The sequence below is a fragment of the Xenopus laevis genome, chromosome 3L (assembly GCF_017654675.1).
Source record: "Xenopus laevis strain J_2021 chromosome 3L, Xenopus_laevis_v10.1, whole genome shotgun sequence".
In the NCBI taxonomy this organism is placed as follows: Eukaryota; Metazoa; Chordata; class Amphibia; order Anura; family Pipidae; genus Xenopus; species Xenopus laevis.
The window spans coordinates 70,974,195-70,998,002 of NC_054375.1; the positions used below are offsets into that span (position 1 = coordinate 70,974,195).

General features: G+C 37.3%; 1 protein-coding gene across 1 annotated transcript; it reads left to right on the forward strand.

Moving 5' to 3' along the window:
- Window positions 1–989: 989 nt before the first annotated feature.
- Window positions 990–23,588, forward strand: twf1.L (twinfilin actin binding protein 1 L homeolog). Its single transcript, XM_018252528.2, has 9 exons — window positions 990–1,434; window positions 9,630–9,707; window positions 10,999–11,177; window positions 12,829–12,924; window positions 14,584–14,688; window positions 15,289–15,414; window positions 16,614–16,764; window positions 18,604–18,725; window positions 21,185–23,588. Exons 1-9 carry the CDS (start codon window positions 1,410–1,412, stop codon window positions 21,353–21,355), a joined length of 1,053 nt encoding a protein of 350 aa, XP_018108017.1. The 5' UTR covers window positions 990–1,409; the 3' UTR covers window positions 21,356–23,588.
- The last annotated feature ends 220 nt before the right edge of the window (window positions 23,589–23,808 follow it).

Genomic DNA, 23,808 nt, shown 5'->3' on the forward strand with positions numbered 1-23,808 from the left:
ATGAGGAGCTGTGCACAATGTTAACATTATCATGTGTAGTGCTCAGTGCTGGCTGGAATGGTGTGAAAATGCCGCCTTTGGACTGTCTGTAGGGCAGTCAAAACACATTCTTAGGAGTAATGAATAGTGTTTTACTGTGCTGTCCTGTCACCTAAGCATCTAATGCTACAGCCCACTCTAGCCACATATGCCTTCCCAAGTTGAATGACTTCAGACCAACAGACCCTACTTAAAGACATACTGACAACAGAAAATAACCTTTTTTTAACCTATCTTAATATTGTCTTTGCATACAATTTATAATTTTGCCATAAAATATTTGCCAGATGCTTTTACATCTGTCAGTGTTAAGTATGTCACAAGAACACAGCAGGACATGCTTTCAGCATAAGGAAGAGGGTAGTCAGTTCCTTAGTTAAACGCGTTTTCTGAATTATGATTAATTTTAACCCCTTTACTGCTATTGAGATCATATGGGTATTATATAAGGCATAGTAAAAAGTGATGCCTTAGCCCTTATAATACCCCTATTATCTCTATGGGGGTTTATCATAAAACAAGTTTTAGCAAACCACAGTGACAACTTATAGCCAACAACCCTCTTACTTATCCTAAAAGGCTGAAAACCCCTCCTTCTGACCCTCATCATGCTTTGAAAGTCAGCTCCTTTATTGGGCACTTTCAGACAGTTATGGGTTACCTGAGTCACTACAAAAAACAGGTGAGTATTTGAGTAATAACTTTTTAATAGCAATAGGAATAGTTTCTGCCTGTCACAGTTCACTCCAATGCTTCTCCATCACAGCAAGCAGCAGGCAGGCTTTTTCTGACACTGAGGAGACTAGGGAAGAATATGAGGGCAGATCCGTTCAGTATCTCCCTCTTTCTCCTCCCTGCATTGAAACTAACCTATCGAGTGACAGCGGGGGCAGGTACTTTGGGAGGGTTACATGATCTGGGCAGACATAACTAAGTAGTGCTCTGTGTTACTACAGCAGGAGGGGCTGAGGGGGGGGGATCTGGAATCTGGACAGAGAGGAGAAGGGGCTGGTGCTGCGCCTGCAGCTATCATTACTATTACAGACTGACAGGACAGCTTTGGAATCGGTTGGGAACACTGACACTCGCAACAAAGGGGAGAACTTTAGCTGCACTGTACATATTTGTCCGGTTTTCAGTAGTCGGAAAACGGGACAGTACCCTGGAAAACCTGACTGTCCTGTTCAAAACCGGACAGATGGCAACCCTAATGCTGTTGTATATTTACAGAATGTTTTAGGTTGCTAGGGAACATGGCGCCGACTGATGACGTTTCAATGTGTCATGTGTGTCCTGAGGTAGCCGGGTGCAGCTGATTCTCATTTCCTGGTTAGTAGATCTTCGGATTGTAGAGGAACGAAGACTTCAGTATGTCTCACCAGACCGGCATCCAGGGTGAGTACGAGGGAATAGTCACACTGCAGGCACCCGGCCGGCGACTTTCAGTCACTTGAGAGTGGTAGGCTTAAAGTAGAACTCCAGCTGGACAAATAAAACACCAGATACAGTTTCGAAAGGTGGGGAAGTATTGTGCAGATGAGGCTGCCTCTGAATGAGTTTCTTTTCCCACAATGACTGCCAGGGCAGCAGTACAGAGTTCTTGCTTATAGTCAGGCGGGGAATCCTAAGCAGCAGAACCCTGCCAAGGGCACGTATTACCTCATTTTATAAAACTTTAAATGACAGATTCCAAACTATTTATTTGACGTGGGGTAAATGTATAACAGAATTGTAATAAAATGTATTGGAATAGGTGCTGTATACTGAGACTAGAGTATTATGTGCCATACATTTTTTATTTGCACTGGTACACTTAATAATTGTGTAGAATTTAGTGCAAGTTAAGTAAAACCAGGGAGTAATGTTAATGATTAAAAGAAAAATATGCAAAGCCCCAGATTAAAAAAACACACTCGGAATTGAGGCACTGGGTTTGTGTCTACAATCAGCCATATTTCTCTTAAATAACACTGCATTCTTCTAGTGTGGCCCCACCTCTAAGTCTTTAATACCGCTTCCCTCTGAGGTTTCTCCAACACTATTTAACTATTTTTATTGAATCCTGTATCCATAGTTACTGCTTATCTCATCTGTAGCCACATCTTGGATATATTTTACATGATAGGAGTGGTTGTTATGCAAATAGTGGAAAAAAGCAAAATGTTTTCTTTTTCTTGGTTTGTCAAATATAATTAGATCTTACACACACACACACTTTAAAAATACAGAAATATCTCGAAACAGCTATTCATACAATTTTGAATACACTTTGGATTTTTCAAAAGATATCTCGGTGTTGCTGGTCTTTTTTGAAGTATCAAAATTATTAATCGTGCACCCGAGACAAGTGTTGTTGACAAGTGCTGCCCTCAGTTTATAAAAATAATTTAATCCATACATCCATTTATGTACATGTAGCTCACATCCCTCTTCTAATTCATCACATGCACATTGAACTATAGTTAATTGCCCCACAGACGGCAATTACTCTGGCTAGGTCTTATTGTATGTCAGCAAAGGCAGACTTACTTTCTGCAGTGCCACTCCTTTTTATTTTTACTTTCCATTGCTTGGTGCTAAGTCAATTCTACTTCTAAACTATAGTGTATTTTATCTATCCGTCTGATATCATCATAACAGATATTCTGCAGTTTTGTAATTGAAATGTTGGTTTCTAACTCTGTAATTAGCTTTAGGTCAGTTTGAGTATTGTTTGTTACTTTGATTTCAGAAACCGGTCATACTTGTGCCTTTTGTTTGGTAAAGATTACGGTAGCGGTTGCTTTTCTTAGCTTGTAAAAAAAAATTCCAACATCACTGGATATACTCTTCTTGTTTTGATATAAATAATTGTGCCACCAATGGAGGTTTGTTGTCACATATTTTCTAAAGCAATTCTTTATAGTTAAAGTTGTGTAGCAAGTTAGTGATTAAAAACAAGGACAATATCGGTGAAAGACAAATATTGTCATCTGGGGATTAAGTAGTGATTTTCTCTTTCTAGTTGCTAAGGAAAAAGGAGGAAATAACTGAACTCAGTATATCTTTCGAATCCAGAAAATAAAAAGATTTCCAACTATTACCTATCAAATCCAGGTATGGTTTTCTGTATAGGGAGTCCATAATATGGACCATGCCTTAAGTCTGCTTTTAAACATTAAATATACCCAATATGATTGTTTTGCGACCAATGTGTAGCTTAGGATCAAGTTCAAAGTACTGTTTTTTTATACAGAAAAAGGAAATCAATTTTAAAAATTTGAATTATTTGCTTAAAATGGAGTTTATGGGAGATGTCCTGAACTCTTGAGTTTTCTGTATAATGGGTTTCCTAATAAGGAATCCCATACCTGTACCAAAAAGTTCAAGCAGTGGAACACTTAGTCTGTTTAAATATGTTTGGCAACCATAAACATAAGAAAACATTTCCAAGTGAGAAGATGAAAAAAGAGGTAAAGTCAGGTATTGGTAAATGTTATGGCAGTAAATTCTCAAATAAGATATTTGCAATATTTGAGACATAAAGGTGAACTGATACAGCAGCATTTGCTTTTTGAGTAGACAGAAAGCTGCAGTTTTTATTAATGTTGTGCAGACTTGCTATGGACCATAAGATGGGTACATCATTTATGATTTTTGCATCCTTGTGTAATCCCTAAAGTAGTGTAGGTTTGTAACTTTTAAACTGATTTCTAAGTATAATTTTTTTTCTAATTTTAAGATTTTGTAATATTTTGAATAGTCAAGGAATTCTACATCTTTAATCTAAATTGTGAGTTAAGATGTTTAAATGGTGACTATGGAAGAAATGGGTTGGAGCTGGTCATATGCTCTATACAGGGGGAATATAGTAAACACCAGCTCAGTAGTGGTGGTCCTGTGCTGTAGTGAGGGTAAGGTGCCTTTTTAAAAAGTGATAGCCAGCTGTTATTCACTAGCATGAAGGAATTAATGGTGCGCACATTTGGAAAATGTCAGTGTCAATTTAATCTATGTATGTATAATAAAACTCTATAGACAAACTCCAGAAGTATCACTGAGACTCTTTTACAGACCTCCTAATAAGGAAGCTGCCCTGAGCTTAAATATTTTAGCACTAGGAAACTATGCCGTTATTTAAGGAAGCTGTTTGGAAAGTATTTGGTCTTAAATCTAAATCTGTTACTTGCTCAGATAATAGAAGTTAAGTTTAAAGGAATTGTTCAGTGTAAAAATAAAAACTGGGTAAATAGATAGGGTGTGCAAAATAAAACAGTTTCTAATATAGTTAGTTAGCCAAAAATGTAATGTGTAAAGGCTGGAGTGACTGGATGTGTAACATAATAGCCAGAACACTACGTCCTGCTTTGAAGCTTGCTTGGTTTCCACTGATTGGTTACCAGGCAGTAGCCAATCCGTGGCTTGAGGGGGGGCAAAAGGGTCATAAATGTTGCTTTTGAATCTGAGCTGCATGCTAAGGATCAATTGCAAACTCACTGAACTGTTATGTCCCCGTATAGTCACTGACTAACTCAGAGTTAGAGAGCTGAAAAGCAGGACGTTGTGTTCTGTTATGTTAGACATCCAGTCACTCCAGCCTTTATAAGTACATTTTTACAACTAACTATACTAGAAACATTTTAAATTTTGCATAACCTATCTATTTACCCAGTTTTTATTTTTACACTGAACTGTTTGCATCTACGGTACATACAGTATTAAAGGCAAATAATCTATTATGTATTGGATGTAAAGAACCAAGTAATAGATAAATGTAAAATGTGGATTTTCCTGTATTCATAAGGTTGCACGACATTTCACGCAAAGCAGTGCATTTCACCGAGCAAATGGTTAATTTGTCAGCTGGTTGATACTTGGAGGTATCTTTGCAGATATAATGTTAATGTTGTAAACATATAGGTATAATGGAAGTATTCATTTTAAAATCCTGTTAATTTATTGTGAAGTTAGGAAATATGTTTAATGACAAGCTTCTTCTAAGAAAGCACCACTTTTATTTTAACTTAAAACAACATTATTATGCAAGTATTTTGCCTATAAACAATATGTTTTATAAAGTTAGTGTGCTTTCTAGAATAAAATTCAAAATCAAAGCAATTTATTTGATTTTTACAGCACTTTACTTTGGGGATCCTTAAGAACACAGATTGTTAGTACCACAGTCCTCTGATGGAAAACTTGAAAGTTGAAACCCCTTCATCTCTGGCTTCTACTTCCTATTCTACTTTCCCTGTAAAATGGAAAATTGTTTCTGTCACAAGCTGCTTTGTAATTAAATGAAACTTGGGGTTTATCAGCTATACTTATTTAATGATGGTATAGTGTGACATAGTGCAGCAACAGCTATGTACTATGTGTTATTGGCAGTATCCTTGTTTTTATTTATATGCAGTGCTAATCACAAATACCCAGTTTATAGCAAGCTCCATAGAATATGTGCATTCATTGCCTGGCTGTGGAAATGCAACAAAAAATGTCGTCCTGCCAAGTTACGAGAACAGTCCTTATTTCTGGTGAGAGGCTTTATTGGACTGTTGCAAGCATTTGCAAATACACTAGCCAACAAAATATTGTGGGTGCACAAACCTTCTTAACTGTGAGTCACATTCAAATGTAAAAAGGAATTCAATTCAAAAATAAGCACCTGCTTTGAGGACACTGGAAACAACTTCTAAGGGTTTGGTGAATGTGTGTATAAATATTACAATAAACAATATAAAAACAGGCACATAAAAAACTTGGGTACTGTTGTCTCAAAGAAATTGCATATCACATTCTCCTGACACATAAACTTGGGATTATTGGAGTGGTTATAAGTCATGAAAGTTTAAGTAAATGCATTTGCCGAACCCTGCTTATCATGAACAAACCACAGACTTCAGCCCTACTAGTTCTGGTATCTGAATAAGTCTGGCAATCATTACTACAAATGAGCCCACAACCAGCGTGCAGTTACTAGGGTTGAGTAATTGTTACTCTTCTGCTGCAGTTCTGGAACCCGATTGTTTCCTGTATTAAAAATGCACAATATATGTAATGAATTCACCCTGGCTGAAAAGAAATTTGTAAGTGAACCTCCATCCTTGCCATGAATAATTAATGTTAAATGAATAGGCAATGGTAAATATTTTTTTTGAAACTGTAACAGAATATAGTTAGTTTGCCAGCACAAGTAAATCATTAATAAGATATGGTTCATTAGCCATGGGAAGGGCTTTTATCAGTAATCCAAAGCCTCAACTATGTTCCAAACATTGCAGTGTATTAAGATGCATGAAGTCAATTGTTTTCTTGGTCAGTGTTAATGTCAGACAACTGCGGTCATAATTAATGCTACAGAAAAAAACACCTAAATACAAGATAAGCTTAAGCAGTTTGTGCTTCATTGGTTTGTCACCTGAATTCGTAGTCTGAATGGTGTTCGAAATAAGAACAAAGATACAGTTACACGGAAGTTCTTATCCGTGGGAAAATGTATATAAATCATGCATGAGAGCAGTTTGAATGCTAGTGAGGGCTTCTCTAGTGTCTGTGACTAAGAATGCAGTCATTTTTGTGTGGAGGTGAGTAAGGAAATAAAGCAGCAGTTATAGGTTATAGATTACAACGTTACCACAGCAGTTAGTTTACACGGTTACCACTCTTACCCTGATAAAATGACATTGGTTTCCACATCATGTGAACTGAATCTCCAATATCAGAGCTGTGTTAGCTGCAATATTCTCAGCTCAAAACAATGGTCACAAACACAAGCAAAATGAGGTGGTTCATAATGGTGGCCATAATGGAGCAATATGACCTGCACCAATTGCAGTTGGTCTCTCCGGTTCAGCATTGCCAAAATTTCAGATCATCACTAGTTTAAAGGAGAACTAAACCGTAAAAATGAATATGGCTAAGAATGCCATGTTTCATATAATGACCTTATTACACCAGCCTAAAGTTTCAGCTTCTCAATAGCAGCAATGATCCAGAATTTCAAACTTGTCACAGGGGGTCACCTTCTTGAAATGTGTCTGTGACACTCACATGCTCAGTGGGCTCTGAGCAGCTGTTGAGTTAAAAATAGGGGTCGTTGCAAATTATCAAAATTAGGTTTGTCTGTAATATAAGCTGGTGCTACAGGGTCGATGATTAAATTCTGATACTAGTTGCACTGGTTTCTGTGCGGTCATGTAGTAATTATCTGTATTAATTATTAATCAGCCTTATATTGTGACATTTATATTCTATGTGTACTGTATATTTGGAGCCTAAGATCAGTAAGTGACAGCAGCACAGAGCATGTGCAGTAAATCAGCAGAAAACAAGAGGAGCTACTGGGGGCATCTTTGGAGGCACAGATCTGTACTGCTAAAGGGCTGTGGTTACTATGGGCTGGTACAAAAGCTCCAAACATATTATACAACATTTCTAGCCTACTTCTTTAGTTAAGCTTTAATTCTCCTTTAACCAGCAAAGGGTATAGTCAAATACTACAATATACAGGCCCATGAGTATCACTACCGTAACCTTAGTTTCTACACCCAATCCCCGATCATCTTTGTCATCCTTTCACACTAAACATTGCATTCAGCAAACTTATTTAAGGATTAATGAGGAAAGGAATTAGCAGTAGTATTTTATTTAAAGGAGAAGGAAAGTGGTATCCCACTTGAGGGTGCTAAATGTTAGGCACCCCCAAGTGATTGTATTTACTTACCTGAAACCCAACCAGGGTTTTTCCAACGAGCACTGCAGAGCTATCATCTTCCTGCTTCTTCTTTCTTCTCTAAACTGGGCATGTGCATTAGAGCCGAAATTTTAACGAAAAAGTTAAAATCAGTATGGTAGTGACAATCCCCAGATCTTAATTTAATTAAGCACTGGGGAAAAAAATAAACCCATAACATGTATAAAGTATATCAATTAAAAAAATATGTGTGTGTAAAATAAGGGCTCTAATGCATTCTCATACCAGTAGAAAAGCCAATAGCACTTTGTGGTTCAATTAGGTACTACAGGTTTGAGACCTGGGATTTTCCAGATAACTGATCTTTCCGTAATTTGGATCTTCATACCTTAAGTCTACTAGAAAATCGTGTAAACATTAAATAAACCCCAGAAGCTAGTTTTGCTTCCAATAAGGATTAATTATATCTTAGTTTGGATCAAGTACAAGTTGCTGATTTATTATTACAGAGAAAAAATAAATCATTTTTAAAAATTTGGATTATTTCATTATAATGGAGTCTATGGGAGATGGCCATTCCGTAATTCAGAGCTTTCTGGATAATGGGTTTCCGTATAACGGATCCCATACCTGTACTTTATTATATTTATTTCATCTTTTCTTATTTTAATAAATGCAATAAGTGCACTGGGATCCAGATTTCAGATATATTTTTGTTTTGTATTTTATAGCTGTATGTGCTTGCCTCAGCTAAACCCCTTATCTTTTTTACTCTTAATGCCAAATTAGGTAAAGACCTTTCCACGCAGTAATAATTTTCAAATTGTCTTTTACTATTGATCAGATCCTCTAGCAGTGGAGGGCATTTTACCACCAACCTTCCTGCAGCACTGCAACATGCTCCGTTGCCCCTTGTGCTATTGTCCATAAATCTGATTGTTGTTCGGTTTTCTATTTTGTTTTAAACAAACTGCCTTTTGTAAGTACTGCACATGATCGGGGCAAATACACTAAGATTCGTAGTTGCGCCAGCGTCTGCTTCGCCCGAACTTCGCCAGGCGTATTTTCGCCAGCGCTACCCAAATTCACTAAAATCCGAAGTTGCGCTCAGGGGAAGCGTAAGGTTGCGAAGTTGCGCTAGCGTTAATTCGCCAAGCAAATTGAAGTTACGCTAACGATGCTTAATTTGCATACGGCGCCAAATTGAAGTTACAATGGAGGTATATGTAGCATCACTACACAAGCCTGGGAAACCTTCAAAAAAGCAAATAACATTTTTATTTTGCCCTACACATGTGCCCACTGTATAGTTAAGGTGCCATGAGTTAGGAAATGAAGGGGGGAAGGAGGGTAGGCCCAAAAAAAATTTCGATCTTTTTCAGCCTATCACCCATAAAAAAAAGAAAAAACGCCAGCGATTTTTGGGACTTAGAAATTTTTTTACATTTTTTGGAAGCAATCCCTATCTAGTCTATTGCACTTCGCCTGGTCTGAGGTGGCGAAGGAAGTCTGGCGTAAAAGGTAGCGTTCAGAATAATTCGAGTGAATTTGCGTAGTTACGTCCGTTGCGCAAATTCGCCAGGCGTAAGGGTGCGAAGTAACACTAGCGAATTTACGCCAGCGTGTTTTAGTGAATCGGCGAATTAACGAAAATGTGCTACGCTAGCGAATTAACGCTACCGTTAGGCACTTCGTCCTTTAGTGAATTTGCCCCGATATGTTTTAATTTCTTCTAGGCATAAAATATTCTCTGACTTGTGTTAATGTTGCCTCTGGTATTGTTCTTAGATTGTAAGCATCACTGAGACAGAGACTGGCGTGAATGTGTAATATGTAATCTCTGTAAAGCACTGCAGTAGTTTTCTGTGCTGTATCAATTAAAAATAATAAAAATGATTGTAATTGTCTCTGTTTACAGCTAGTGAAGATGTGTTGGAAATGTTTGCCAGAGCCAGGAATGGAAAGTACAGGCTGCTCAAACTGGACATTGAAGACGGTAGTATTCTTTTAATAAATTTTATTTTACTATATTAAGTTCTGTACAGTTAAAAATTAAATTTGATTTATGGGATTTTACTGTCAAGTGTGTGCATAGAAATTTACTCACTGCTGTTGCTTGCAAAGTATTTGTTTTTTCCAGTTTAGTATTTCTCAAAGGTGAGCACCAAGATGAAGGTAGTCGTTTTAATTCTTGTACTATCTTGCATACAAGAGAGGGTAACAAAGTCGAGCACCGAGCAAATTAAAAGGAGTAGTAAAAACAAAAGTAGTTTATACAGGGAATAATGTGCTCATGTATAAGGATATTAGAAGTCACACAATTTCAGGACCATATTAAAAGAACAATAACACCAAATTTTTTAATGCTTAATTCCCCCCAAAACAATCATCATAATAGATAAGGCTTACGGTACTTACCTAAGCTTTTTTCAGCGTCTGCAGCTTAAATATATGCTCATATCATTACCCCCAAAGATGTCCAAAGGAATAGAAATTTAAGCTCAAGATACTGAAAAAAGCTTTGGTGCATTAGGTTATCAGTACGAGCTGACTTCCAGTTCATCGCATAGAGGAATTCAAACTGCCGTTGCCTTGTCACCTTTCTCCTATTGGGCACTTTGCATGTCAAATTCAAGCTGAAAATTTGAAAAAAGCCAAGGGGAAGTAAGCCTTACCTATCATCATTATAGCTATTTTGGGGGGAAATAAGTATTAAAAAAAATTATCACAGATATTAAACCGTATTTATCATAACATTGTCTTCCACAGTATTTATAATTTTGTCATAAATGTATTTGCCTGATACTTTTACAGTACCTTTTTGATCCTCCATCATTAGAAACTCTGAGTGGTTGATAAAGAGACAGTCAGGTTGCCAAAACAGTGAGGTATAGGAACTTCAAGTAACAATTACTTCCAAAAGCAGACAAAGCAAAAAAATAAACTTGACCTATAGGTAACCACCTATTATAACCAAAGCATGTTATAATCTGTTGGGAACTGTAATGCTGTTATCAATTTGCTGGCTGATGTGATTTATTTCCATATTATCCATCATGAAAAATATAGCAAATGTTTATAATAATCTGCATATGAAAGATGCCTGGCATTCTGAATTAAATAATTTTAATTGATTATGTTCTCAGATCAATGATATGACTTGTAATGTCTTCCAGTTCCTGTCATCATCATAATTGTCAAGTCTTAAAATGTAGATTGTACTGCTGTCATCAACAACAAATATCAGGTTTATTTATTTATTTGGCATTCTGTTTTCTTCTCTTTAGAGCAACTGACTGTGAGTGCATGTGAAAAGCCAACAAGATCCTGGGAACAAGAATATGACAACTTTATTCTTCCATTGCTGGAAGACAAACAGCCATGTTATATTTTGTACAGACTTGATTCCCAAAATGCGCAAGGCTTCGAGTGGATATTCATTGCTTGGTCACCAGACTACTCCCATGTAAGTGTTTTGACTCAAAATCAGTGCTTTGACACAAAACCAGAAAAAGCTACTTAAAGTGGACCTGTCATCTACACATAAAACGCTGTATAACAAAAGTCGTTTGCAAATTAAACATGGAACCCATATTGTTTTTTTCATTAAAGAATCTATACCTGTTATAAAGGCGTTTAAATATCTGTGCAGTCAATCAAATATTACGTTCCCCGCCTTTATGCCTGAGGCATAGAGGTGGGGCAGTCAATCACTTTCACTTTCCATTCAGCACTTCCTAGATGTCACTGCTCTCCCCACACTCTAAAATTGTGTAGGGCAATATGTACGGGCATTAGGTCCCCCATTTGGCACATACACAAGATTTTGGGGTGATACACAACTTGTCTTAATAACAGTGTCCACAAAATGGCTGCTCCCTGCGTGCTGTGATTGTGTAATTCCAAGACTAAGGGAAACAAAATTTAAATAATAAATGTAGTGTAGGTAAGTTTTATTTTGCAAAAGTAACATGATAAAAAATAATTTGGAATTATTTCTTAGGGTGACAGGTCCCCTTTAAAAAAAATGAAAAAAGCCAAAATCTGGTAAAAGTAATGTGATGTATATACAGAGCCACCAAAAGGACAACAAGCAAGATGGCTCCACGATGTCTCTAAAGAAGGGGTCCCCAAACTTTTTTACTTGTGAGTAAAGATGGTAAATTTTTTTCGCATTGTTTTGCCTCGGAAATGACGCCCATAGACTTGTATGGCGTTGTGCGACAAAAAAAAAACGGCGGCACATTTTTGGCGAAACTAAATCGGTCAATTTCGCCCATCCCTACTCATGAGCCACATTTAAATGTAAAAAAGAGTTGGAGAGCCACACAAGCCTGAAAAAGTCCATGGGGATGTCAAATAAGGGCTGTTACTGGCTGTTTGGTAGCCCCTATATGGACTGGTAGCCTACAGGAGCCTCTGTTTGGCAGTTCACCTGGTTTTTATGCAACTAAAACTTTCCTCCAAGCCTGGAATTCAAAAATAAGCTCCTGGTTTGGGGCCACTGGGAGCAACATCCAATGGGTTGGTGAGCAACATGTTGCTAGCGAGCTACTGGTTGGGGACCACTGCTCTAAAGAAAACCACCAGACCAGTACCAAAAGATTCTAGAAACTTGTCTTGTCAATGTACATTTCAGTAAATCTTCAGCTTAATCATACATTAAACACTACCTGTATGAAGCAGGATGAAATGTATTGTACTCGATCAGTCCTTTGAAATCGAGGACACTTGATATTGATAAGTTCACTATGGACTTTTAGTCAGCTGTATTACATTTCTTTTAGTTCACTTCCATTGCTTTTGATAAAAACAAGTATTTTACACACTGAAACCAATTGTAAAAATACAAAATTTCTTTGTCCCACTGTTTTTTATTTTGCCAAGTATTTTTAAGAACTCTGGAGGGGTGGTACCTCAGAGTGATGTCTATAGAGAGGTCGCCTTCTCTGAGACTCATTTTATGCCACCACTCACTCATGTAAAAAATGCTATATGCAGTAGAGTGCTGCTCTGTACATGGAAGTAAGCTAACATTTATTACTTTACATTTTATTATCAAATCCTAATAGGCTATTTCTTATTAGTGGCAGAATATTTATGAACTTTTCTCACAGGTTCGTCAAAAGATGCTTTATGCTGCAACAAGAGCCACTGTGAAGAAGGAATTTGGTGGAGGACATATAAAAGAAGAACTTTTTGCCACAGTTATGGTATGTGTCCATGCGTCTGCCAAAGTATTATACAACGGTTATTTGTCTAATTGGATTATGTTTGTTAATAATGAAGGGGAACATCAGAAGTACAGTATGTTGTTTGTGTGCGGATATCTTTTAACATCTAATTCTATCTAATCGGCCTTCCTGCCTTTCTAAGGGCATTTCTTGTTACAAGGTTCATTGCCATCATTGGCAGTATCTTAGCAACGCCTTTTAGCTGTGTGGCACATCATTTACATCAGCCAGTTGTGTTTGAAAAGCTGAATGTGACCATCTAAGAGATTTTAACCCTGTTACCAGATTCAAATACTTGGTTGATAAAAAGAAATATGAAAATGTTAGCATAAACATCCTGCAATTGTTTCAAGAGTATACAGACAAAAGAAATGTGTGCTTTGAAACGTCACCCTCAGTAGTGATCTCCTATGCCAGAAGAATGCAACATTGCCTGCTTTTTCACTCATCCATCCTCAAAAGCAGACGTCACACCTCCGTCCTGGGTCCTCGCTCCTCAGTTGTCAGCTCTTACTCCTCCCTCCTCAGCCATCAGCTCTTACTCCTCCCCGGGGCGATCCTGGCCCCTCCGCCGCCTGAGGCAGCAGCAGTTGCTGCTGCCCCCCTCCCCTGGAAATTCGCTCTTAAAGTACCAGGAGCAGCATTTTTGCTGCCCCTGGTACCTAGTGGGGCGCTGCTGCCTGAGGCGACAGCCTCAACTCGCCTCATTGGCGAAGCACCCCTGCTCCTCCCTCCTCAGCCATCAGCTCTTACTCTTCACTCCTCAGGAATGCCTATTGGTTAAAAGAAATGGCATCACGTGAAAAAAAAAAAACGGAACGTCGGACGGCTGTGGAGGGAGGAGCAAGAGCTGACGGCTGAGGAGGGAGGAGCGAGATGTGACTTCTGCCTTTGAGGATGGGTGAGTAAAAAAGCTTGCTATGTCGCATTCCTCTGGCTTAGGACAGCGCATGCAGGATAACGATTTCCCCTGACGATGTCATGTGACTTATGCTCTGAAAAACTTCAATCACTCTTTACTGCTGTGCTGCAAGTTGGAGTGATATCACCCCCCTCCCTCCCCCCCCCCCAGCAGCCAAACAAAAGATCAATGGGAAGGTAACCAGACAGCAGCTCCCTAACACAAGATAACAGCTGCCTGGTAGATCTAAGAACAACACTTAATAGTAAAAACCCATGTCCCACTGAGACTCCTTCAGTTACATTGAGAAGGAAAAACAGCAGCCTGCCAGAAAGCATTTCTCTCCTAAAGTGCAGGCACAAATCACACCCAGGGGCAGCTGGGAAATTGACAAAATGTCTGGCCCCATGTCAGATTTCAAAATTGAATATAAAAAAATCTATTTGCTCTTTTGAGAAATGGATTTTAGTGCAGAATTCTGCTGGAGTAGCACTATTAACTGATGCGTTTTGAAAAAAACATGTTTTCCGATGACAGGAATCCTTTTATAGTGGGCTCTAGAGAAAAAGATTGTCTTCCTGTAATTTCAAGGTTTCTGGATAAAGGATCCTACACCTATACTGCATTTCCAGTAGTCTGTTTTGCTAATGCTCAACCACTGTGAGTTTTAAGTATTGCATACTCTTACTACTAAGTACTAAAACTAATTATTAACCAATCACATTTTTTTTGTTTAGGATGACATTTCATTGAAAGGATACTACAAATACTTGGCTTGTCAGTCATCTCCTGCACCACTCACCACAGCAGAAGAGGAGTTACGACAGATAAAGATCAAAGAGGTAGTTCAGAATTCTCTTAACGTTTCCCAGTTATATGCGTCTGTAAATATATTTGTTGCTCTGGCTGAATTTGAGAACACCTGTTTTGATGATAGTCTGAAATAATAAAAATGTAAAGTGCATTATTATCAAAACTTACAAATATTAATATCTGACTATTGCTAGGTGGCATTACTATTATGCAGAGAGACCAAGATTTTCTTCTACATTTTTAATCAAGTAGCAAAACGTTTGTCTCCTTCAACTTCTATCATTTGCATACAGATCAGAAAAACTTCTCTTCACTCCTGCTGTTTGAAAGTACTAGTAGATCTACAGTAGGGTATAAATAATCATTTGCCACAATTGCATCAACATTATTATTATTCAGCACATTGCCATCCTTCTCCATGTTAAGTATTCTTTCCTCCTTTCTTTATAAAAATAACGGCTAACTTGCCAAATTAAAATTCCCAAAACACAATTGTATCAGCACAATTTATGATCACCGGGTTTGCTACTGTTAATTTATAGAGAAAACTTTCAAGATAATCTGTTTTCTTAATATTACAGTTGCATATAAATTTTACTTCCTTATGTGTTAATGAATATCGTTTTCAGACTCCGACAGATATTAGCGTAGATACTAAACATCAGACACTCCAAGGAATAGCTTTTCCAATAGAAAAAGCAGCATTCCAGGCACTGGAGCAGTTAAGAGAACAGAGACTAAACTATGTACAGTTGGTAAGTAGCATAAAAGATTGTTAACAGAGCCAGTGTTGTATTTTACTTGCAGCTTCCTGGAAAGCCATGTGATACTTATAAGTGGTGAAATATATTATGTTGGTAATAAACTCTGTTCCTGGGCCAATTCCCTTCATTCTGAAGATGTATATACAAATAGCACTGTTCTAGACATAGGAATCTAAAATGCATACATTAGGCCAAATAAGTCAAGAATAACTTATTTGGAAACCTTAATAAGCAAAGAAATGTACCAAGTATGGCTAGCCCATTTGATCCACCTCCATTGCCATATTGGGAAACGTTTACCAAATACGTGGAAATTATTTGGTAATTAGATTTATAACTGAAAGTTACATACTTTGGTACAACAAATGGCAAACTGTACAATAAGCAGAATGCACACCCTGTTTATTGATACAGATATGCTTTCCTCTATTTACCTCCACAGGCCTATGTAGAGCCCTTTAATGTTTTGGTGTTATTGACCCTTTATTCAATTTTACTAATGTTAATTGGCCAGCTTGTTTTGGTTAAAGGAAAGTTATACGCCTCAAACAATGTAGGTCTCTATAAAAAGATATTGCATAAGACAGCTTATATGTAAAACCCTGCTTCATGTAAATAAACCATTTTCATAATAATATACTTTTTTAGTAGTATGAGCCATTGGGTAATCATAAATAGAAAATTGCCATTTTAAAAAAAAATGGGCCGCCCCCTGGGATCGTATGATTCATGGTGCACACAAACAAACCAAACAAACTATACTTGTTAAATCACATGAGCCAATTAACAGACAGAGTTCTTCCACACTTCTTCCTGTTACAGTTAAGAGTTTTAGTACTTCTGGTCAGGTGAGGCAGCACAGAGACCATCAGTACAGTCCAGTTTGATAAGATTCTTTAATTTGCCTCTTAGTTTGATATAAACTATCAGTTGCTCAAGTATTCATTTTGGGGGTATAGTTTTCCTTTAATACCCACCATTAATTGTATTATTTACACTCCTGATTATAAGCCTTTTTTTGTAAACAGATATCACAGTTGTTAAAGTGGAGGGGTCTACTTGATGGACGTGTGTCTTTTTTCAACCTAACTTACTATTTTACAATGTTACACTAAAGGGCTTTGACTGCTTTAAATATAATTAAAATAATTATGTTGATTGTATTCTTCTTCTAACTTCTCTCCCTCCAGAAAATAGATATTAAGAATGAAACTATTATTTTGGCTGACACTACCAGTACAGAATTAAGAGACTTGCCAAAGAGGATTCCAAAAGATGCAGCCCGTTATCATTTCTTTCTTTATAAGCATTCTCATGAAGGAGACTATTTGGATTCTTTTGGTAAGATTAATTTCAGGAATATGTTTTTCCTTTGTATAACCTTTGTTGTAAAACAATTCACCCTAGCAGTATTATTGGAGTTTGGGCCTATACACACTTGCATTTGTTCATAAACTCAGAATGTATAACGTTAAACGCATACCACTTATTTTCCCACTGGCACATTTAACATGCTACCTGTTAAGTATATGCTGTTGTTCAGTTTGTTCATATGCCTGAGATATGTTGTGCTTGTACTCCCAACAAACACCTGTGTGTGTATATGGAATGGCATGTCTGCTAAATATAAAATGTTGGTCCCTTTTTCTGATGTATGCTATAAGATAATTGTTCTTTTAAAAATTATTCGGGCTTATGTACTGTATAAGCACTGGCTGCCATGGGTTACTGCCAAGGTACAAGTTTACTTTGTGTTTATATATGAGCCCCACTGTGTCTTACAGTAAGGGTTGCATATTGCCAGAATGTATGATTAGGCGACAGTTAAAACACTGATGCTATAACATTTGATCAAGTTATTATGCAGGCAGGTTCCTCATTTAATATATATATATATTGAAAGCCTAAAGCCCATTTCTTTCAGTGAAAACTTAGTGCGTTCCTTTTAAATTACTATAGCACAACTCTAATTCGCCATTCAGTCTGGTTTTCTTAAACTAACACTAATATGCAGTGTACTGTTTATGGTCTGTGGTAATCTTCAGCAAATTCTTCTTTGCTTGTGTTGCATGGAATGTAGGGAGTTGCCGTACAGTATAGGAAGTATAACGTGCACATAGTGCTGGAAGTGTCAAATGGTTAACATTTCATTTAAGCTTTCACAGTTGTAAATTTGCCCTGCCCGAATATTTGTCTCTTATTGTGTGATCTTTGTCTTCTCAGCCACAGCAGCCAGTAGTTGCTTTACTTTGTTTAAAGGGGAATGTTTTTCATTCTCTCCAAGATCTTTGAAGAATCATGGAAGGCATTGCAGGATTTGTAGTCTTGGCTGTAAGAAAGCCTTGCTAAAATCAGGGCCGGAAATAGGGGTAGGCATAAGAGGCACGTGCCTTGGGCGCAAAGATTGGGGGCGCCAGGCACTTACCTTATATGCAGCCTACCCCTAGTGTGTTACCACATTGAAAAGTGGGTGCGCTCCGTGAAGACGACCACGCACACGCGCCCTCGGTTACGCACGTGCGCCCTCGGTTACGCGCAATTACGCACAGCTGCTGCGGGGACCGAAGTTGCTAATGGCCACCTGGGTTGCCTGGAGCAACTGACAGACCTGGCACGGCACTGCAGTGAATAGCATAGGACAAAAATCTACTTCCAGTAGCAATACCATTTACAAAAGACTTTCAAATAATTGAATAAATGATGATTGTATATTGGATAGATGTTAACAATTACATTTTCTTTCATTCTGCAAAAGTTAAATTTTTTCTCCTTTATGTTAGTGGAGTAAAACAACACATTTTAATGCCTTTGAAGTAAAAGCAAAGGCATGAGCAGTGGCATATCTATAGGAATGCCTTGGGGTGGGACTGTGGAACAAATTCAGTTTCACAGGTCAATGCCTGTATGTTAACAGGCATCTGTCTGTTTTTTTTGTATTTAATTTCCAAAAACAAAAAGTAAAATTTGTATTCAAGGGATACTGTTACCATACGCCAACCAAATAAGAAAAAAAATGCTGTTTACAGTATCAAAAATGTTTAGACCTATGAGAACGTTGCTGCATAAAATTCACATGAGTTACATAATTGCATTTAATTTCTATTAAACAATTGATTACATAATGTCCAGTTCATTTTTTTGTGAAGTTCCATTGATACAATGAGGTTTTTCCCCCTACAGTGTTTATTTACTCAATGCCTGGATATACATGCAGTATACGAGAGCGAATGCTATACTCAAGCTGCAAGAGCCCTCTGCTAGATGCTATAGAAAATCGACTTCTTATGGAGATTGCAAGAAAGGTGATAATGAACATACCTTTTCTTTTAAATCAAGCCCACTGAAGGTTTTGTTACTTTTTGTATTTGCCTAATGGGAATCAAATTAGACGAAAATATCATCATCCTCCTATCTGAGCGATTTAACTTAAAGCCATCCTTTCAACATTCTGGGCAAAAGGGTTTGTACTAAGGGATGTGTTATGAGGTAACGAGGGTAGGACCATTTAGTGGGGCTAAAATGATAGAATAGAAGCACACCAAAAAAAAAAAAACAATCGCCCCACACTGAGTTAAAATAGAAACCTATATGCAGAGGAATATTTTCTATATAGGAACCCAAAGAAACTGTCTTAGGCAAACACAGATTGCATAGGGGAAGGGGCGGGTAGAGGGCCGAATCTGGCATTATGTGTGGCATGGCATCGCCCAGTACTCAGTGAATAAAACTGTGAAGCATGAAAAACAACCTAAGAAACCATAATACTGTATATATGTAATTGCAGTGGTAAACCAGCTCTCCCTGGCCAGCAGCCAGTTATGTGACAAGCCAACATGGCCACTGTACTGGTGGCTAATATTATTTTGTGTATTATCATGCTTTATGTATGATCCAGAAAAAAATCATACATCATTCATATCTGTCCCTACAACAGCGGTCCTTACAGTGTAAGGTCCCCATCACATTCACACACAGACAATGGTCCATTTTATCAGGAGACAATTAGGGGCAGATTTATCAAAGGTCTAAGTTCGAAGTTAAAAAAAACTTCGAACTTTGAATTCAAAAAGACCAACCGAATGGTGGTCGAAATTTTTTGGGGTCGAAGTGGGCCTACTTCGAATCGTATGATTCAGAGTAACGCTACTTCGATTCAAAGTTTTTTTTAACTTTGACCTTCGATCTCCGAAACTCCCCCAATTGCCTCCATACAGGTTCTAGGAGGTCCCTCATAGGCTAAAACAGCACTTCGGCAGCTTTTAGGTGGCGAATGGTCGAAGTTTTAAAGAGACAGTACGTGATGAATTTCAACGTTTTTTTCAACTTCGAATCGAAGTTGGACTATTGGATGGTCGAAGTACCCAAAAATTATTTAAAAATTCTACGTTTTTAACTTCGAACCTTCACTTCGACCTTTGATAAATCTGCCCCATTAATATGTCTGTATATAGTTTTTGACAAGGGTAATGGGAAACACAGCACAAAAAAGCCTGTGTCATAACTTGTGCATTCCTGCTCAAGTGTGAAATAGTATCCAAAAATAGCAAAGGATAAGTGAAAAGACTGGCTTCAAGCAAGAACTAGCTGCAACATGTTCTGAGACAAGTGGCCCTAGTGTGAGCATATAGGCCAAATACAAACAGGAAATAGTTTTACCCTTCCCCCAGTGGACCATATGCATATAGCAAAGTATAAAAGTATACATTAAAGGTGTATTTTAAGACCAAGTTGTTCAAAAAGTGTACAATTTATTTATCATTCAGATTCTTAAAATCTGGCCAGCCAGAAACACAATAAATAAGTAATCAGTAAAAATACATAAAAACAATTGTCCAATAACTTCAGGTGGATGGTCACACATTTAAAATTTAGTAATACAATATTTACTCATGGTTGTTATAATATAATATATAAAACATGTTGTAAAATGTGGTAAACAGTAAAGTAGCAACTTGTTCCTGCTTAAAGCCTGTCTTTTCACATAACCTTTATTATTTTTTAATATAACATCCCTGTATGGTTTTGGAGTGTGGGAGGGAAATAAAGTACTCACACAGAAACCCACACAAACAGAGGGAGAACATAGAAACTCCCTGTAGTTAGTCCCCTGGATGGAACTGAACCTAGGACCCCAACACTGCAAAGCAGAAATGCAACCACTGCTATATCCATGCATTTTGTTTTGATGTTGTGGCCATGTAGAAATAGTAGTACCTTTGTACTGTTGACACAGTAGTAATAGGGACAAACATTTGGTAATGACTAGGAAGGGATCTTAAACGTGAGTAATTTGATTGGGTGGTCAGTGTTCCATTATATACTGCTGTAATCTGCAGTATCTGCATTTGAAAGGATAACTCTGTGAAATGTTGCTGTAAATATGTAAATGCCTTGGGGTTCTGGCACAGGGGACCTGTGGTAAATCATGTGCTACATGTGCTAAATGTTTCCTTCTTTCTTTTTGGGCTACTGCACGACGTGTTTTCCCACTGACTATTTACATTAATGCCGGTAGGAAAAAATATACATTATGCAGTTTCTCTAAATTACCTTCTGAAAGTAGAGGCGCCATGTATTTACATTCATACCAATGGAAAGAAAACTTCAGACACCCACGGTAGCGCAGTTCATGCCAGAACCCTAAGTCTGCATGTTCTAGTACCGTTACTCTGTCCGGTAGCATATTTGCTCTGCATTGCCTTTAATACTGTCCTAATATATGTATTTAATGTATACAAAACCTTTTCCTAATTTTATGCAGATTGAAATAGACAATGGAGATGAACTGACTCCAGAGTTCCTATATGATGAAGTACACCCAAAGCAACATGCACACAAGCAAAATTTTGCTAAGCCAAAGGGCCCTGCAGGAAAGAGAGGCACCAGGAGACTGATCAGAGGACCAGCAGAAGCTGAAACTGCTAATGACTAGGATATGAAGAAGTGGCATGTTATACTGGCCAGAAATACGTGATCTCAATCTTTCCATGCCTGTGTTCTTGAATACAAAAGAAAAACCACCAAGTTCCCCTTGGTACACCATTCCTTCTTGCAATGTATTCATCCATTTACATGAATCTCACTTATATAGTGTAAGCAGGTAAACAGATCTGTTTAAGAATAGCAAAGGAACCAGCCAGCTGCACAGAATGTTCTCATGATTTCATATACAGTACTATGCCGACTGTTCAATCAAATTCATTCATTCTGATTGGGTGTAAACCAGGATATGCAGATTTCCTTTAGTATTTACATCCATTCTTTCAAGGTGGGCATAATTATTTAAAGGGATTTTCACCATATTAACCTTCTATTTTGTTACCTCTGCCTGAGGCTGGTTGCACTGTAGTATTTTAAGTAACTGAAATCAGAAAGTTAAAAGAAATTCATAAAGTTCCCTATGCATGTGTAGACATGCAGAAAATTGGTTAGGCTTTTGATTTCAGAGCACAAGTTTGATTATATATTTCATTTGCTGCCAGACCTGTCTTATCTTACTTCACACTTGGTAGTTTGTAGAACATATACAAACTGGGAATCTGTGTCATTAATGAAAGAAAACTACACAAAACTGCTACTTTAGGTGCTGACAACATAAGTGTGTGATTGGTATAATCTAGCCTTTTTTCATGTATATTGAAAGATAATCAGTGATTTTATATGTGCTGGACTTTATAGATTGATTGATAATGAATTGTGGTGCTGTGTACCTTATGAATTCTTTCAAGCCTTAGGATTTTTATCAATAATACTGATTTTTTAGATATAACTTTTATACCTTTGCAATAATCTTGTTCAAATGGATCTCCCCATCACAACAGATAAAACCCAATTTATGTATGGTTGCCTGGAGCAGCCACTACAAAAACGACTTACCTATCTCCAGAAAGGCTGAATGACAGAGTTTAAAACTAGGAGGTAGCGGAGTGACACTTCTCCTTTTCTCTCAATTCCCTAATTCTTATCAGGATATATACAAAGACAATGTAATTCTTGTTTAAATATCCCACTGTTGTTGACCACCTCCTTTCCAGCTGCCCAAGTGGGACCTGGGCTTTCTGGATTAGAGGTGTTCCTGTAATGCACTCTAGTACAATCTCACCAAAGTTAATTCATCTTCACTTCTATTAACTCATTTTAGGCCAGGGGTGAGCAATATCCCTTAAGTACAAATGAGCTTCAGCAATAGGTCTTTCTTCCGTTATGATTATTTGTATATTTCCCTGGTAGGACTTTTCTTAGTATACATTTGCTCTCCATTTAAATTCACTCACATTTTGTTTTTGGTTAAAACTTGTCGGGAAATCATAAGTGGCAATAATGTGATTTGCAATAGTTCATGTCAGAAAATAAGTTGGCTACCATTTTCTTATCCTAAGACATAACACTAATTAAATAAACAAGGCATGTTTATGAAACTACAGGACACCTTTAGAATAAACTGTAGAGTAAAAGTCTAGTTATATGAGTGTAGGGAGAAATGGCTATGGTTCCATTTACTAAATGAATCTCCTTTCTTCAAGCAATAGATGAAAGTGTAGAATACATAATTCATTGTGCTTTAACCAGATAATTTGATTGCATGCATTATGCCATTTACAAGTCAACTTCAATAATATATAATCATTTCAATATTTAAGTTAGAAGAAAGCGCTCCATTATGGGATATAAACTCTGAATATCACAAAAGTTAAATGAATTAAGCTTTTCTACCTGTAACACATTTCTGCTTTTTCCTGTATTCAGTGAAAAGCTCAAATATGTGCAAGATCTGACATTGGCTGTTTAAGTCTGAAACTGTGATGCCTACCTGATGTAAATTCTGTGACTCTGTGATTTATGTCTGCCTTGTTTGCATTAAGCATTGAATGCTGCGGACACATTGATGTGTTCATCAAGGTATTGTAGAAATAACTTGTAAATCATACATTCTGAGACATACGAGTGCATTGCAACATAATGGAATTCCCTTGCTCCTTATTTATAATCCAAAACCATATATATAGAATATATATATATATAGAATATATATATATATATCTTGCATTGTGTGCCTGCACTCTAATCCTATATTATCAGTGAGTGCGTCATCAAATGTGTAAATATCTGTATAAATGAATACGCAGTGAATGAAATAAATCAACACTATTTGATGTGAATTTCAACAGATATATTATATAATATGTGTGCGCACAGAGTTGGCCAAATTCTGAAATGAATCCATGGATCAGTGCCTCCCTCAATCTCAGCAGCACTCTGTTCACTTGTATAGGAGTAAAATTATGCCCCTAAACTTGTTTACAATTAAACAGAGATCTGTGGTGATCAGTCTGTGGTGAACTCTGTTTTCACCCTTTGATAAGTGTTCCAAGTATCACACCGGCT